The sequence below is a fragment of the Lagopus leucura genome, unplaced genomic scaffold (assembly GCF_019238085.1).
Source record: "Lagopus leucura isolate 7727_CA_CO unplaced genomic scaffold, USGS_WTPT01 Super-Scaffold_100159, whole genome shotgun sequence".
Classification (NCBI taxonomy): domain Eukaryota; kingdom Metazoa; phylum Chordata; class Aves; order Galliformes; family Phasianidae; genus Lagopus; species Lagopus leucura.
Window position 1 is genome coordinate 3,857 of NW_024962335.1, and position 17,889 is coordinate 21,745.

Genomic DNA, 17,889 nt, shown 5'->3' on the forward strand with positions numbered 1-17,889 from the left:
TGTGGGTGCTGGGCATGTAGCATGAGGCAGCACCAACCTCTGTGGCACACAGCTCCACTGCAGACTTGGGTCACGGGGAATGATTCATGAATTGCTAAAGCTGGGGAGGAAAACTTGGGAGCAACAAATACCACAAGCAAGTGATCACGGAAGAAACCCATCAGTATGCATAGTACATTTAAGTCACACTTAGCCAGTAACTGCAAGTACAGCCACAGTGACTGCTCTACTATAGTAAAAGATTTAATTCAGATCAGTTATGTCTCATTGCATTTTGTCTCAGAATGGCAAACTTAACAGCAATGCTGTTTTTATGAAAAGCAGAAAAAATATCCAAAACGTTCTTGTAACCCATTGTGATTGCTATGGATGGCAGGTTACAAAAACAAAGAAGCCCTAGGGCTAGGAGACGAGAAGCTTGCCCACTGCAGTGAAAGAGAAGAGAGAAAAAGATTCTGCGGCTTTAATGTGAATTCGTAGCTTAATTTCCCTATTCTCATAGCAACGCTCTTGAAATATGACTCATTTCCTGTGACATGTGCTGCAGTCAATTACCATGGCTAAGACAAGTCCAGCCCACGAGCCTTCCAAGCAACACAAGTCCACAAGCTGCAAGGAGAGCTAAAGCCACCTTACGCAGCTGAAGTGTTCTGTTCTTCAAGCTGACAGACTGGAGGCTAAGTAACATGATAAGCAGATTTTTCACTTGTGAGCTGGCTTTATTGCATTTCTGCCTTTCTTCTGGCTTCTATCAACCAGAGACGTTGCCTGATATTGGAGATGCAGAGTTCATTGAGGAATGTGTGAGAACGCACAACAGATTCCGGTCTGGAGTGAGCCCCCCAGCCAGCAACATGTTGTACATGGTAAGGGGATATTCACAGTTTACATGCAAGTGTGGTGTTTACAGTTGTTAAAGATGATTTTTCTAATCAAATGTAAAAAAAATGAAAAAGAAACCAACTCCTGGGATCATAGCTGCAGTTCCTCTTTAAAGCAGAAGATAAGGCTCTGATTGTTGGATGGTGTTACACAATCAGATATGTGTGTAGCTTAGCTGACTTAGTTTTTTCATTCAAAACTCAAAATTTTAACCCTAAGCCTAGCACTGTGAAAAGTGCTGTGAAAAGGCTCCTCGTTACAAGGCACTGCAGTTTATCAGCCTGGGGTGTGATTTATGTGCAGACCTTAGCACAACCTTTCATACTTGAGTTGGCAAGTGCAGAAAACATTGCCAGATGGCTTTGGAGAGCTTTTCTTTTAGCTTTCTTTGCAAAGATCTCTGCAGCCTGAGCCAATAGAGAGCTGTTAGCTGCAGCTCCTAGGTGCTGGGCTGCAAAGGAAGCCAAAACAAGTGCAGCAGCTGCAATAGCTGGAGGCATTGGTCCTGCACAGTGGTGCCCATCTCTGGCTGCAACCATCATGCAAAAGGCAATCTGTTGTGACTCAAAAGAACCCCAGCCCTGGGAAGTAGCTTCAGTGGGGCAAACCAAACCTCCACTGCATATTGCTCCAGACCTTTTCTAAAACCTTTTCTAAACCGCTTCGCTAGCTCTGTACTAACAGAGTCTTGCTATGAGCAGTATCCATCTTTTTAAAATTGCAGCGATTTTGTGCCTGATTTTTCTGTTTGAAAAGCTGAAGATCTGGGACCAGGGAAAAAAAAAAAAAGCAAACAAAGACAGGTCACCACAAAGAAGAGAAGAACTAAAATAATGGCAGCTTTCTTTTAAAGAGCTGCAAAAAAACTAGTCTTGGGTATGACCTCTCCCAGTAAGAATTTGTTGTGGATAAAGCAGTGAAATACATTATAAAATCAATGAGAAAAGGAGAAGTATTGAAATTGAGAAGATCATATATGTTCATTGTTGTAATTGACCTTAGTGCTACAAAAATGAGGAAAACAAGAAAACTTTTTTATTTCTCAGAACACTTCTGTTTCCTGCTGATAACTGTCATCTAGATGCATAAAGGTGAAGGATATGAACTCAAGGCATTTCCATCCTTTGGGAAAAAAATACTTTTTAAAACAAAATGCAAGACAGAAACTCCTTTAAGCACAAGTGACAAAGCCTAACCAGCCACATTTGTAATACAGCTGTTATTATTAATGCTAGTGCAGGATGAAGAAGAAAAGAGGGGTGCGAACTCTCCAGCAGAGGCTGAAAAATGGGACTGCGGAGGACTAACCTATCAACTGCTGTCACAAAGCTTTTGTCACAGTCTTCTGCTTGTGACCTCACAGCATTGCCAAAATGTGAACTGCAGCCTCTGTCTCAGCTTGCAGCAATGCTAGGACTGGGAGATAATGCCTGAACAAGGCGAGATCGTGTTAATTATCCTTCAAAGTTATCATCTAAGGAAACAACAGATCTTCAGTTGCATTTAGACCCCCTGCTACCAAGCTTACCTTTATTATTCCATGTACTGAGTTCTTAGACTTATTATTTATGTTTTAGCTTTGTAGGACAACACTTCTCCCAAATAATTGGCATAGGGAGAATTGGAAGAAGGTGGTTACAAAATATTTTCAAATCTTTGTAGATCTATTTTGATGTCATCTGGCAATTTCTCCTTACTTATTCATTGCACAAAATTAGAAAAAAAAAAAAAAAAAAAAAAAACCACGTTTTAGACATCTTCAGTACAAAAAGACTATATTATGTAAAACATAGGCATGAAATTCAGCAACCTCCAAATCTTTCCTCAGTCACGATCAGATCAAAACAGTTTCTCTCTGGTGATCCCATTGTTTGCAGAAGCAACTGAGAGATTTTAATCCATGCACAGAAGGATAAATAAGGAAGTCTTATTTTTTTACAAAAGCCCAATCAGAAATTCTCCAGCAGTACTGAACAGCTTAATTTTCATGACACAGTGCTTAAGCAGAGCTCCAGGAGCTGTTTTCCAGGAGGGATAACACTGCTTGCTCAATCAGATTGTGTACACAAGAAAACCCAGTGGAATCAGACAATGCCTCCAGTGCAAACAAAAGACATTCATACAACTCAATGGCTTATGCAACAGCTCTTTGTTGGACTGAATTGTGAGTGAGTGATTCCACAAATATGAATTCAGAGCTAGTGTTTGAAGCCACAAAATTCCCTGAGTTTAGACTGTTTCAAAAATCCTGCATGTTTGTGACTTGACCGGCAAGCAGCGGCCCTAATCTGTGAGGCTGCATGAGATTTCAGACAGTTTGGGACAGAAAGCACAACCCTCTTCTTCCAGGCTTTCTATAAATACTTTTTTTTAAAGGTTAAATTAACATTCACCCTTAAGTGGCACAGCCTGAAAATCTGTATTGTGCTCCACACACTTCGATGCACAAGTCTTGGCACTCAACAAGCATGTCAGACACAATTGTCCACCTCTCCAAAATCTTCCCCATGTTTAATGAGTGACTAGATTCCCATTGGAACTTACAAGTCAGTCTACCATACAGCACTCGAAGTCTCAGCAGAAATAAACAAGCGAACCTGCAGCATATAGACACAACTTCTCCAAAATCTGTTCAGCACTACTGCATTGCTAAGATAACCAAGTCATTTTTACTTGTCTTTATTTTGCAGAGTTGGGATCCAGACTTGGCAAAGACTGCAAGAGGTTGGGCAAAGAGATGCGAGTTTAAACATAACATATACCTCCAAGAGCCAGGGCAGGCTCACCCCAGATTTACTCCTGTTGGAGAAAATCTCTGGACTGGCTCACTTTCAATTTTTTCAGTGCAAGGAGCCATCACCTCTTGGTACAAAGAGGTCAGAGACTACACGTACACCAGCAATAGCTGTAGCAGAGTATGTGGCCATTACACACAGGTAAGGCATCACACTTCTCCAACTCTGTCAAGTTTAGTTGTACTCAGTGCTGCTGAGGCTTCAAGTACTGTGTCTTGGGCCTCTCACTGCAAGAAATATATCAAAGCCATGGAGCCTGGTGTCCAGAGAAGAGCAGCAAAGTTGCTGAGGGACCTGGAGTACAGGTCATATGGAGAATGGCTAAGGGAACTGAGATTATTCAGTCTGGAAAAGAGGAGGCTTTAGGGAGACCTTATTGCTCTATACAACTGCCTGAAAGGAGGTTGTGGTGAGGTGGGGTTGGCCTCTTCTGCCAGGTAACAGCAACAAAGCAAAAAGTCGTGGTCTTAAGCTGAACGAAGGGAAGCTCACCTTGGATATTAGGAAAAATTTCTTCCCAGAAAGAGTGGTGAGGTGTTGGAATAGGCTATCTGAGGAAGTGGTAGAGTCATCACCATCCCTGGAAATTTTCAAGAAACATGGAGATGCAGCACTTAGGGACATGGTTTAGTGTACATGGCGGTGATGAGTGGATGGCTAGAATAGATGATCTTAGAGGTCCTTTCCAACTTTCATGGGTCTATGATTCTATGGTTTTATGAACTAGACTTGCAATTCTGACAAAGAAATTCTGTTCTGTTCTTGGACTTGGCAAACAACAAGTTGCAGGCTTCCCTTTGGAAAGGGAAATAGGGTATGTGGTGCTGAGTTGAATTGGATAACTCATGCTACGCAGAGGATCTGATGCTCTTGTCTCTGTTATGTCAGTCATGCTTGTGGTTATAGAAGGCAAGACTGCAACCCGAATGTGCTCCTTCTTCCTGTTGTTCCTGTAGCTCCCTGCTTTTTGGTCATTTGCCTGTGCAGTAAACCCCTGTAGAAGACAGCAAACAGCTTTGTACTCACAGATTTTATATCCTCCAGTGGGAAAGGCAGAACTATCATGGATTACCACGAAGGAAAGGAGACAAATTTCACCTTCTCCTTTGCAAGAAAGGAAAACTATCTGTCACAATCAATTTCTCTTTCTTTCAGCCATTTTAACTGTAAAATCATAGAATGGTTTGGGTTAGAACGGACCTTTAAGATCACCTAGTTCCAATCTCCTGCTATAAGCAGGGACACCTCCCCCTAGACCAGGTTGCTCACAGCCCCATCCAGCCTTGAATGCTTCCAGGGAGGGGCACCCACAGCCTCACTGGGCAACCTGTTCCAGTGTCTCACCACCCTCACAGTAAATAATTTCTTCCTGATATCTAGTCTAAATCTACCCTCTTCCAGTTTAAAACCATTTTCCCTCATCCTGTTGCTATATGCCCTTCTAACAAGTCCCTTCCCAGCTTTCCTTTAGGCCTCCTTTGGGTACTGGAAGGCCACTATGAGGTCCCCCAGAGTCTTTTCTAGGCTGAAAATACCCAGCTCTCTCAGTTTGTCCTGATAGAAGAGGTGCTCCAGTCCTCTGGTCATCAAATAAATTAATAAACATCTAGTGAATTAGTTAAAACAACCAGATGTTCTTCAGAACAAGCTATTATTTAGATATCCATCACTACTGCTTACCACTGCAAATCACATCCAAGGAGCATTCCAAAGCCTATCTGACATGTAACATACAGGAGAGCAAGGCTTTTCCCTAAAAGTGTAGCTGTTAACCAAATATTCAGCCACCAATGTTTGTGTCTGTCTTTCCAGGTCGTTTGGGCTCAAAGCTACAAGGTTGGCTGTGCTGTCCACTTCTGTCCCACAGTGTCATACTTCTCAGGAACCAACGCAGCACACTTCGTCTGCAACTATGGGCCAGCGTAAGGTTTCCAGGACAAATATTTTAGAGGATTCAAATCCTGCCCCTTCTTCCCTCCCACAATGTGCAATTTGACAGGATCAGACCATTTTTTCTTGTGTTTATGGGTAGAAATGGTCCTCAAAGCAGAGAAAGATACATACATCTATCCAAACAACCCTAGTTTGAGTAAATGGGAGTTATATATTGTAGCCAGAAAGCAGTGGTGCTGGTAGAAAAGGTAAAATATAAGACACTGAAATAAGCATACCTAAGTGATCATTTGAAAGCTGTTCCCTTGTTCCTCAGTGCTGAGGTGGCCCCAGTTGGTTGCCAAGGTGCAGATCCAAGATGTGAAAATATTTACACATTTGTCTGCAGAATCAGGTCTCTTGGTCAATGGTTTGAGTAAATACTGAAGTGTGCAGTGCTTGTAGCTGCAGGCTGAGCTTTAGTATGAGAGCTTGGACATGTGATGCTGGGGCTGCTCAAGACAGAATTTTATTGAGAGATCCTTCATATGCATTGTAAGTAGCATATTTGCTGCCTGAGGTACAGAGAGACACGGAGGCTCTGAAGGACCTGCTGAACCTTGGTCTCAGCTTATGAGGGCAGGATGTTTTCTTGGTCCTGGTTGAGGCCCTGATCTGCTCAGCCCTGAAGGTCACAGGGAGCATAGAGTACAAAGCCCTTACTGTGGATATTTACTGCCTGCCAAAATCTTCATGGAGCAGCCTGGGCACCTCCTGGGCAAGGTGGGAGCAGGGCAGTCAGGCAGGGCTGACCAGGACACAGTTCACTGTCAATACAAGCAGAGAAAATCTCAAGTTCAGAAGTAAATTAGCAGAAGGGATTGCCATCTCCTCATAAGGGCAGCTTCAAAGCAATGTTATTTTCTTTCACAGTGGGAACTACAGACGGCACCCATACGAGACAGGAGCAGCATGCAGCAAATGCAACGGCGAGCAGTGCGCTGACAATCTGTGTCGTAAGTAGGCAACCCACCCTCCTCCACAGGCACGTGTAGAAAGAGAGGGAGCATGCACGAAGACTCTGGCAGGAAGCACAGCATCCCTTATTCCCAAATACTGTCTGAAAAAAATGCAATGAGGATCCAAGAGAGCAGTGATGCCCATGGATAGTAAAGGTTCTAAAATACCAGCATCAAGGAATGAGAGGGGATCCCTGGCTGCTGGGGTTGTTTGACGTCAGCTAGACAAGTGGATCTTGAACTTGAGAGCTGGACAAAAAAAAAGGTGATGGAGTGAAGTGTACCTGAGGAATAAGACCTCTCCATGCCAGCCACTGGCAGGGGCACTCAGTAAGATGCAATTCAGGTCTCTGCAGCAAAGCCCCAGAATCACTCTCTGGAAATCTACAGGTCTTTGGTTCTTCCTGGAAAGAAACACAACTGTATTTCTTGTCAGCCCACTGTGAGCGAATTCTCTTTTATAACTCACATTGTTTACAGATTCTAAGCCTGCTGCTTACATTCACTTCTTCTTCTCTCTCCAGGAAACACTGAGCGTGACAAAGTCATTAGTAAGTACCACAGATATTAAATCAATGCCTCGGTTTGTTGTCCCCAGTGCAGTTACACTTGAAATAATTGATCTGTTTTGCCTCCAGGTGATTCCAGGTGGCACCCAGCTTGGGACAGACCTGCCTGCGATGAGTACTGCATCTCTGTGGTTGTTTTAAGGCTGTTACTTCTTATTCTGAGTATTGTAGCCACTTGGATCCTACCCAAATACTGGTCCATAGCACCTGCCACCAAGTAACTCATAGAAGGCTGTGGCAGCACTGAGGTTGATTCATCCTCTCCCTGTGCTTAAGCTACTGGCAGAGCTGAGATGGATGGAGATGTTGTTTGCATTCACAAATCATTCTAAATATAGAAATACCATCCCCATTTCATGGAGGAGCTGGCAGAGCTGATAAGGAGCCTTCTCATTGTTCAGAATCAGTAGCTGGTTTTAAATTACCTGCTTACTTTTCCAAAGTGGAGCACTGTGGCAGAGATGGGTGTGCCATGAAACAGCTTGCCACACTTCCCAGGGAGGGAGTGGGGTGTCTGCAGCCCAGCAGAGCAGACTCCTCTATGCCTATTGAGCTCTCTGCACTCCTCCAGCAAGACGCAGCAGCATGGTTTTGGGTAGCCTGGAGAGATTTTCTTTTATCATTTATAGCTTTTTTTTACCTCATAATTTTTGGGTACAGGTGAGTTCCAGCATGTGAATCCCACAGCAGGCAGTGCGTTTCCCTGTATCGCAGTGCACAGGGACCACTGGCATTTCTCTTTGCTTAGAATCTGTTTTCAAACACACATCATCTCTGCCAAGACACAGAGCTTCACCCGTGTTTAAATGTGACTCTGCACCACCTTAAACTCCTTTTTTTTTTTTTTCTTTTTCTGAGCATGAGGTTTTTTATTTCTGCTTCAAACAATAAACCACTATTTCCTGCCTCTCATGCACGGTGATCATGTATCTGCAACCTGATCTGAAGGTCCACTGGTGCACAAACCCAGAACAAATACATTCAGTTCCAGCCTGCACAATGCCAAGAAACACGATGCTGGGAAACACAGAGCAGTGCTCTAAAAATTGTGCTGTGCCCAAAGTTGCGCTCTGGGCTCAGTGGCTGCCAAGCTCCAGTCTCCATGAGGCTGTTCTCAGAGCAGGCAGGGTTCAGCCAGGCCCCTTCGATATATCACACCACTCTGCTGGGTGCTTCTATGCAGGAATCCAGGGAGTCCCCCAGCTGCTTCCTGTCTGTGGTGCTCATTGCTCACTTCTGTCAGTGTTGCTGCACAGGTCCTGCTCTGATGCCACTCCTGGAGTCAGTCTCACCTGGAATTACTGCAACTGCAACCCAGAGTTTCTGACATTATTCTTCCATGCAGTTAGCTGCTAGTACTTGAATCATCTCAGCATCACAGCATGTCCTCAATAAATCATTTTCCAAAATGTAAATGTGGTCAGGGACAGAATTCCTAATTCTCTTCCTTGTCCTTCACTTATATTTACAATTTGTTTGTGCCAGAGCCTCTTTTCTGCCATCCAGTGACCGACGTCACAGCACCTGTTCTGGCCAAAATAGAAAGAGACAATTTTGTTAAAAAAAAATTAAATAAATAAAAAATCCTCACTACAGATTCCACGGGTCTATCTGTTGAAAAGGGCAGCCACTTTCATTCCCACTTACCTTTTTGCCACACTTTTTTGAGCACCACTCACGCCTCACACTTTTTGTACTGCAAAGTCCCATCTGGAAATCCCACAAGGACGATAACCAGCACATGTTGGCAGCAGGACGTACTCTGCAGTGTCCTTTTGCAGAGAAGGGCTGTTATGCCAGCATCTGCCCCATGTGCAGAAAGGTCCTACTGATGGAAGAAGAAATGGAGGAAAGGAAAGTGCATACAACGCTGTGTCCAGGGAGCAAAATGAGCTCAGCAGGAATGCTCCCCTGCTAAGTTTAATCTATACTTGGTTTCCAGGAGAGTAAACAGAACCAACACAGAGCCCTTAAAGTTCAGAACATTCACAGTGCTGCCACTGAACCACATACCTTAGCAGCTTGAAGGGAATTCCATAGAGAAAGCTTCATTTAAAAAAAAAAAAACCTGTAAATCACTGGGGCTCATGGGGAAAAAAAAAAACAACCAACCCACAACAAATTCTACAGCATGGTAACGTTCAAACAAAAAATCCAGAAAGTCAAGGAGTCCAAGCCAAACAACTGCATCTCATTTTTTAAGGACACCCAAAATCCAGACATTTAACTCCTCATGATTAAACCCCCTCAAGTTGTTCACATTCTTTTTATGGCATCCATCTGCGACTTCCACATGATCAGTGCAAAATACGGATACAGAAACAGCCATTGAGTACTTTGCTAGTCTCTAAAATCAGTTTAAGGAGATAATTTGCAAAAGTTCAAGCTAGTTCTGAAATTACCAAAACAACTACTTTGCCCTTCTAAACTTATTTTTCTGTTCTTTTTTTTTTTTTTTTAAGACACATCAGAATAGGTGTCAAAAGCACTGTAGTGAGCCCAGTGCAGGTGGTTACCACTAAAAAGCTGATTCTAAGCCCACAAATCCTTGGTTTGCCTTCCTTACATGAATGAAGGGCCTTTCTAGATTTTCCTGTTTAACTAAATAGAAGTCTAACCAACAATCCCTGAAACTCAGCAGCCATAACAACCAAAAAAGGTCAAACATAACCCTTTCATCTCATAAAAAACAGAACAAGACTCCATGAAATCAAGCAAGTTCTACTGCGGTTGGGGCTTTGATGCCCAACCTACACACATACCTCAGCTGGGGAACCAAAATTCAAAACATACATTTCCATGGAAGTACACAGATGCATTTTAAGGTCAGGCTGCCACCAAGCTAACGTACATTTTCCTGCTCTGTGACTCAGGCAACCACACAGTTGGTTGGCCCAGCGGGAAAACAATCACTTAATTAGCAGCAAGCCTTTTTAGCCAAACCAGGTTCCTGAAATAAAAGGCCAACCTACAAAAACGGCCCTTTACATCGTGGAACAAGATATAAACTTAATTTTAGCAAACAGAAATTTGCTGCAGGGACCTTCTGCAGTAAAAGGGGCCTCATTCAGTCCAAAATATAACAGAGGATTCTCCCTCCTTGCACCTCCCCTGAATCCAGTTCAGCTCCTCTTTACTGGCTTTGGACTCTGCAGATTACTGTTGAAGTTGTGATCCCACTCACTTGTGGGATCACATGAGAACCATGGCAATGCCTCTGGGGGTAGCCCAGGCTGATGTTTGAGCTCAAGTCTCCCCTTTACACCATCAACAGCTACGTATCAGATAACATGTCTAAGAGCTTATCATAGGGCTGGTATCCTAAACGTATCAGCCTTCTACAGCTTCTGAGATGGGTAATTTTCTTATTTTCTCAGTGGAGCATCTGTTGAGCAGTACTTTCTTACATGATTTTACAAGGACTTAAAATGACATTTATGGATGATAGAGTATTGAGTTTTCTCTTCCAGAACTAAGTTGCAAGAAAAGGTCAGGCAACGGAAAGGGGTACCAATATTGCCCCCCACCCTAAAGGGCAAGAATCCTAGATCATTTTGTCCGTGCACACACACATACTGACTCTTTAACGTACATTCTAAATTCTTATTTAGACATGTAACAAAGAAAACAGCTGTGTTTTCACTGACCAGTGTCAAATAAAAGGCCACTAACCAAAGCAAAGTGAGCTGCAGTGTTCTAGCATAATCATCTTTACCACATGTGCAAGGGATCAGAATTCCAAAGTCTGGCAAAGCACTCAAACGCTGTGGTGAAACTGGTGTGGCCTGACCACCTACTTACTGTTACATTTGCTTCTTGAACCTCAGATGCATCAACTAAGTAACATCTGCTTTTCCAGTGCACTCTGTTTCATCATAATTTCCATTTGTACTTCCTTCAAAAAAGGGGAAGGGGCTGAACAAAGTTAAAAGGAACCTAAGTTCTCATTTCTTGTAAGAAATGAACTAAGAACACATTTAAAGAAAGGTAACATTTATGTTTTCCCTGCAGCACACTTGCATTGTGTTACATTCTGCCTAACAAGATAATGCTAATAAATGACAATTTATTAATGGCGTTCAATTAAGATTATGGCTGTCTAATCCTCACACAAAGCTGTGAGCTTGCTTGCAAGAATACAAGATGTAGGTTTTGCAATAGATGACTAATTAAAGGATTTATCGTCAATATATTAAAATAGTTTATTAACACCAAGACAAGACACACAAGAAAAACAGCTTGTACAGAAATAAAAGCTTAATAGAGCTAATAAATCTTGCCTATCTTGACATTTATTTGGTAGCCTTTCATAGAAGTATTCCATTTAACTCCCACTGAGTTCTCCAATCCTTACCGTTTCACATTCTGTATCAAACCCCTGAATGTTTCTAATATAAAACTTCCTTTAGGCAGACAGATATTACCCAAATACACTCTCACTTTCTCAAAAAAACATGAGAGAGCAGATTTTGTACACCAACTTTGACAATTCTGCATAGCTGCCCTAGGTCCATTTGTTAAAATGGGCTTGTGAAAAGAGAACAATCTTCCTGCCTAGGATTTTCTCATCCACACTACGCTGACAGCAAGAAGTGGTTTACTCCACGTCTCAGTTGTTCCAAGTGTGAAAACATTCATTATTGTAGGAGAAAGTAAGCACGAGTGGTGCATTACTTCTTTTTTTTCTTCTTTTCGTCTGCTGCCATTTTTAACTTGACTTCTTCCATAGGAAGTGCTCCTAATTTCTTCTTCTTTGCATTCTTTACTTTTTCCTTGATAGCTTCAATATCAATTTTTTTCTCAGTGGAGGCTACACAGTAAAAACACAAGCACAAACAACAGACACAAGTTTTACTTTCCTGATTTTTCACAGCCTGTAAGATTACTTCGTATGTATCCATGGTAAACTGCATGCTGTAGCATTGGTTAGGACTAATTTTATGTTTGCTAACAATTTTATAAACTATTCTTACCATTTTTACTGAAAATGATACACAATCCTCTTTCAACAGAATTCAAGGAATAGTTACATAAAAAAATCCTATACAACTGTATTTGAAAACTGATGCCCTACTACACTGCACACTTAGAAATTATCACCTGCTCATCAGACCACAGCTGTAGTCCAAGATTATTACATACACAGTCTGCTGGACATGTGTCTATTGCCTTGGTTGGTCTTACATAAAAAGAATAAACTATTGAGTACTTATTTTCAGAGCTTTCATGGCATTTTATATATATGCATGTAACTAGGGTGATGAGTTCACAGACATGCCTGTACCATCCTTATTTTCCTTCCCTGGCCATGCATTAATGATGGCTGCTGGAAAAAGTCTGATCCCTGCACAAAAACTTTTGTAAGAGACTTCTACAGGAAGTGACAGAGCATGAAGAGTATCCTATTTTATGTTCATGAAACATTTTAAGAACATGCTTTATAAGGACATGAGCGACAGAACGAGGGGAAGTGGTTTTAAACTGGAAGAGGGTAGATTTAGATTAGATATTAGGAAGAAATTCTTTACTGCGAGGGTGGTGAGACACTGAACAGGCTGCAGTGAGGCTGTGGGTGCCCCTCCCTGGAAGCATTCAAGGCCAGGCTGGATGGGGCTGTGAGCAACATGGTCTAGAGGGAGGTGGCCCTGTCCATAGGAGGGGGCTGGAATTAGGATATTAAGGTTCCTTCCAACCCAAACCATTCCATGATTCTGTGATTCATCTGGTATTTTCTCTTTTGGCCAAGAGTCATGAGCTTAGGTCCAACTCTGCCACCTCACAGGGTTAATTCCTACACACCATCAGGTGCCCTTTTTGGAACTCAGTTCTTCTCTACATACAAAGTATTTCTGTTATTTAGTACTGGAAGACTGAATGGTTTCATTCAAAACACTTACCAGCTGGAAGAGCACACTATTTGATACACAGAAGAGGCAGTAGCATGATTACAGAAAATTTACTGCTATCACAAAAAAGTATTTTATACAAATCAGTGCTCCACAATATACACTGTTTAAGAAGTATACGAATTCTTCAGCTCACAAGAAACTGCAATATACAGTGTATTAATATGTAAGTAGCATGACCTTTCTTATTTCCTATGGCTACATCTCCACATCATCAGGCTAGGAATTTACACTACAAATGTTTAGAATGGGGAAAAAAAAAATGTTACCTCTCTTTGCTTTCACAGCTGGCTTTTCCTTCGGTGGGATAAAAGCTTTATTCCTTTCCTCTTGTCTCTTCTTGACTGCATCAGCTTGCTTTGCCTAAAGTTAACAATAACAAGTATGAAGTACCAATAGAGCAGGGCAAAAGGGAGAAAAATCGAAGACAGAAATCAAGCCCTTTTTAATTGGTTGTAATAAGTTTACCTTTATTTCTTCCACTCGCTTTCGTTTCTTCTGGCTTTCTTTCAAGAAATATTCACCACTTGCCAATTCTTTATCAATCTGTACAAGAAAAGTATCAGGAAGCTCTAGAAAATTATACATTATCAGCCAGATATATAGTATCAGGAAATACAAACTTGACAGAAAAAGCCCGTTAACTTCATCTTAACAAAAGCAGGATTTAAAATCATCACATACTGCTGCATAAGCAAATAAAGTTTCAGCTGACCTGGCTTTCTGGCTGTGGAGGTGGGAATGGTGTGTACTCCTTCTTAATATTTTTCTTCTTTGGCTCCTTGCGTTTTTTCAAGTTCTTCCGCTTGAACTTAGGCAAAAATCTTTCCCAGTTTTGTGTCCTCAGTTCAGGATCTTTTGATAATTCACGTTTGATCATCAAAGTCTTTGGGAGTTTTAGAACGTCACAAAGAAGAATAAAACAACAGTATTGCAGTAGTGCCTAAGAGCTCCAGACTAAAAGTTTCTGATAGTATACTAATAGTTGAGGGATTTAATTATGAACAGAAGCAGAAAGGTGAATATGTCTCAGGATGGGAACAATTTAAATGAGCAGGTATCAAGCAAACAATCAAAGGGAAGAAAACATGATATTTTCTCAGATACTGTCAATGATATGACAACATATCCACAGCAAGTAGACTATTTTATTTTTTTTTTTAAAGTACAAAACAGAAATACTCACAAGCAGTTTACTACATTGAAACATATAACTATTAACATAAAGCTCTGTGCAAAGACATAATGCTTTCAGAGGTGCACACCAGACCATACCAACCTTAATGTTGTATATGGGATGTATATTCTTCATTGTGTCCAGAACAACTTTCCTAACCTGCATTTAATAAAAGAAAATGAACGGTACGCTCAGCAGGTACTTCATATTCTAATCAATTAAAATATTAAGTACCCTAAGATTCTTCAAAATCAGAACTTTTCTCTTTCCTAGCTGCACAACAAAAGAAGCTAGACTGAAAAAGCCACAAAGCCAACTAGAAGGCACAGTGCTTCAAAAATATCATTAGTTCTACTGCCAGGCTTCTGATACACTCCAGCATCACCCACAAGCACTACTTTCATGCCACCATGGATGTTACGTTGTTTTTTAGCTTTTGACATGTATTTTTCCCTACAGAATTACTAAAAATACATGAGATGTTCACCCGTGCTATATGCCATTAGCACTGCAGTATTTTCACTTAAATCTCTTAACTATAGCAATTCTGCACAGTAATCTACAGAGGAAAAAAAAAAAAGCCAAAGAAGCAGAAGTAGATACATTATTCAGAATTATAAGAAGGCACCCCTTTGATATGCCTGCTAAACCTTACCTTAAGAAACAAAAAATACTTTTTCAGCAACTAACAAAATTCAAGAGCTAAGATTATAGGCATTCACATAGAAGCAGCACTAACATGTAGCTGAAAGGACAACTCTTGAGGCCATTAGATTCTGCCTGCAATCCATGTCAGAGCTGGGCACAAAAGTGGGCTACAGAAACCACTCATCTGCCTTCTCTTACCTCTTTTAGCCCACTGAAAGGTCCAAGAGCTGAAACAGTGTTGCCTTGCACCATAATATAACAGTTGGTTAACAGTTCGAGGGCCTGGAACAACAAAAACGAATAAAGTCAGTGTGAGCTCAAGGTCTGAAACGGGACCTCCAGAGATCATCGAGTCCAACCCCCCTGCCAAAGCAGGTTGCCTACAGCAGGTCGCACAGGTCTACATCTAAGATTTTTATGGTAAAATCTTATACCTTCAGAGTAGATCCTTTTGGCCCAAGAAGTCGTCCTCTTCTTTTCACAAAACTTTCTCTGTTCCTCACTAGAGAACCTATTTTAATGATGTCACACGCAACGTCATCCTGAAGAATACGAACTGCCTGAAGATACAAGCAGCAGGTATTAACATCTGAATCCAAAAGTATTATTCAGAAGAGCCAAAAGACTCATTTCATTTGCAGTTATGCTTACTTTAAATATATATTTTCATATCATTATAAAATCATTTGAATTGAAGGGACTTTTAAAGGTCAGCTAGTCCAACTCCCCTGCAACAGAGACACCTACAGGTAGGTCAAGCTGCTCAGAGCCCCATCCGGTCTGACCTTAAGTATCTCCTGGAATGGGGCATCCACCACTTCTCTGGGCAACCTGTTCCAGTTTTTCACTACCACTACCTGAAAAACCCATATTTTGAAAACATACTTTTATGTTAATGCTTTATAAGCATTACAATATTATTTGCTACAAACCTGTTCAAATGGAACACTTCTTGCCAGAAGCTTTATTAAATCTCTAGCCCTGATGATCGCATATGGATCAAAAGTCTTCTTAGTAGTAGTGACTGTCATGCTTCCTTCAATTAGATCCAGCGTTGCATTCACATACTGCAACATGTGAAAATAAACAGCAAAGCAATCTCTAAAATAAGAATCTAAGATTATATTTCTGGTAGGATGAACTTAAGAAATATAAAACTACACACTGCACAGGCATGCAAATCCATTATCCAAACCTCTGAAAATGACTCTCAGACACATACACATACACACACACACACACACAAAAGCCACCAGATTGGCAGTCTCTATGTATCACAAGGCCTGAAACACTATCCCCCTCATCTCCTTTAAAGTTGGCAGATTGTGGACAACACCTGCTACTACAGCAACTTTTGATGCAAAAGTAACACCTATATCTCCCAAATAATAGAGCACAGCATCACAACTCATACATGCTCACTCAGGGCTTTCTGGACAAGAGGCCAGCACTCCTTCAGGTAGGCTTCTCTGTACTTGGGGAATAACGTTGCAAAACTGCTTTCTTCCAGCAGCCCCCTGGGATTGTCTTCCTTGGTAAATGCCGGTTCTTTCCATCCATCCGGCACGGTGAGCAGTTCAGACTCATCAACTGCTAGAGAGTAAAAAACGAAATAAAGTTTGTTTCTCATTTGTCACCGATGGCAGCGATAACCGAAAGCAGGCACATAGCAGGCAGTGCGTGCAATGCTCCATTGGAGGCGATCTGCATTTCTCCTTACGTAAGTTACCCCCTTTCCGGCCCGCGGCCGGGCCCCTCATCCCCTCAGCGAGCGAAAAGGAAAGCACGGCGGAGCAGCAGGCCCAAACCCCGCCGCCAAGAAGCCGCACAACCCGCTGACAGCTCCCACAGAGCCCCGCACCCACCTTTGGCCGCTTTCTTCTTGCCGGGACGCCGCGCCTTTTCCTCCGCTGCCTCAGGAGCCGCCATGCTCACCGCGCGCACACAACTTCCGCCCAGCGCCGGAAGTGAAACAGGGGCCGCGCGGCACGCCGGAAACTGGAGTCCCGCGCTGCACGCCGTTGTAGTCGAGCTCCCGGGCGGCACAGCGCGCTGGGCAGCTGCCGTATCTCCACTCAGGCAGCAGCCGTGGGGTCCTGGAGTTGGGCTTGGCTGGGGGGCGTGCGGCAAGCACGTTCTTTCCTCCTTCCTCTTTCATGTCAGACATCGCTCCCATCCGCGCACCTCAGCACTGAATTTGCTGCTGGCATATTGCAGCGCAAAGGGAAAAAAAATCCAGCATCATCAAAATCAAACCAGAGCACTTGTGTAGATGCTTGAAGTACTTTAGTACTTGCAACTAAAAAGAACACGTGTTCCTGATGAGATCTAATTATTTAGTTGAATGACATAGCTTAATGCCTCCTGGGTGATGCTCTGCCTCCTCCCCACTCCCCATCACATACTTGTACTTCAGCATTTTCTTCAGAATGAAAGCAAGCTTGTGCAGCCTTTGCTGCTTTCCTAGGCATCAGGAGAAGCTGGAAGAGACGTTTCAGCAGGAGTCCCTGAGGCAGGCCAGTGTCCCTGCAAATGTTCATCAGACCTGCTCACTGTGAGGGGTTTAATTATTGTCATAATTATGGAATCATAGAATGCCTTAAGTTGAAAGTGACCTTAAAGATCAATTCCAACCCCTCCCCCATGGGCAGGCTGCCCCCCACCAGCTCAAGCTGCCCAAGGCACCATCCAACCCAGCCTTTAACCCAACAGAGATGAGGCACCCACAGGCTCTCTGGGCAGCCAGTGCCTCACTGCCTGCTGAGTAAAAGATTCTTTGTAATATCCACCTTAAATTTCCCCTCTTTTCGTTTAAAGCCATTCTCTTTTTACTATCACTATCAAACCCCTTCAGCTTTTAAGTTCCCTTCAAGTACTAGAAGTCTGCAATGAGGTCTCCCTAGAACCTTTTCTTCAGATGAATAAGTCCAATTCCCACAACATTTCTTCATAAAGGCTCCAGCCCTTTGATCATCTTCGTGGCCCTCCCCTGGACCCTCTCCAACAGCTATCCCTACTGTC

At 42.5% G+C, this 17,889-nt stretch overlaps 2 protein-coding genes across 3 annotated transcripts; one reads left to right on the forward strand and one right to left on the reverse strand.

The window, feature by feature from the left end:
• Positions 1-575: 575 nt before the first annotated feature.
• Positions 576-8,044, forward strand: LOC122190479 (glioma pathogenesis-related protein 1-like). The gene is made up of 6 exons (XM_042890491.1): positions 576-866; positions 3,573-3,818; positions 5,490-5,599; positions 6,483-6,565; positions 7,093-7,119; positions 7,207-8,044. Exons 1-6 carry the CDS (start codon positions 687-689, stop codon positions 7,356-7,358), a joined length of 798 nt encoding a protein of 265 aa, XP_042746425.1. The 5' UTR covers positions 576-686; the 3' UTR covers positions 7,359-8,044.
• Positions 8,045-11,325: 3,281 nt separating this feature from the next.
• On the reverse strand, positions 11,326-16,842 carry KRR1 (KRR1 small subunit processome component homolog). 2 transcript variants are annotated; one of them, XM_042889845.1, is made up of 10 exons: positions 16,734-16,842; positions 16,283-16,461; positions 15,801-15,935; positions 15,303-15,428; positions 15,067-15,150; positions 14,323-14,379; positions 13,759-13,929; positions 13,512-13,589; positions 13,313-13,406; positions 11,326-11,947 (listed from the first exon to the last, which is right to left on the reverse strand). In XM_042889845.1, exons 1-10 carry the CDS (start codon positions 16,795-16,797, stop codon positions 11,808-11,810), a joined length of 1,128 nt encoding a protein of 375 aa, XP_042745779.1. In that variant the 5' UTR covers positions 16,798-16,842; the 3' UTR covers positions 11,326-11,807. The 2 variants fall into 2 exon arrangements, with proteins under 2 accessions (XP_042745779.1, XP_042745780.1); XM_042889846.1 differs by having other exon boundaries at positions 16,283-16,458; positions 16,734-16,841.
• Positions 16,843-17,889: the final 1,047 nt, after the last annotated feature.

Excerpts from the sequence above, each read along its gene's own strand:
- LOC122190479 (XM_042890491.1), top strand. The coding sequence starts at position 687 with ATGATAAGCAGATTTTTCACTTGTGAGCTGGCTTTATTGCATTTCTGC. Across the intron at positions 3,819-5,489 it reads TATGTGGCCATTACACACAG|GTCGTTTGGGCTCAAAGCTA; the intron begins GTAAGGCATCAC and ends CTGTCTTTCCAG. Across the intron at positions 6,566-7,092 it reads GTGCGCTGACAATCTGTGTC|GAAACACTGAGCGTGACAAA; the intron begins GTAAGTAGGCAA and ends TTCTCTCTCCAG.
- KRR1 (XM_042889845.1), bottom strand. The coding sequence starts at position 16,797 with ATGGCGGCTCCTGAGGCAGCGGAGGAAAAGGCGCGGCGTCCCGGCAAG. Across the intron at positions 15,151-15,302 it reads CAAAAGGATCTACTCTGAAG|GCCCTCGAACTGTTAACCAA; the intron begins GTATAAGATTTT and ends TTGTTGTTCCAG. Across the intron at positions 13,590-13,758 it reads CTCCACAGCCAGAAAGCCAG|ATTGATAAAGAATTGGCAAG; the intron begins GTCAGCTGAAAC and ends TTTCTTGTACAG.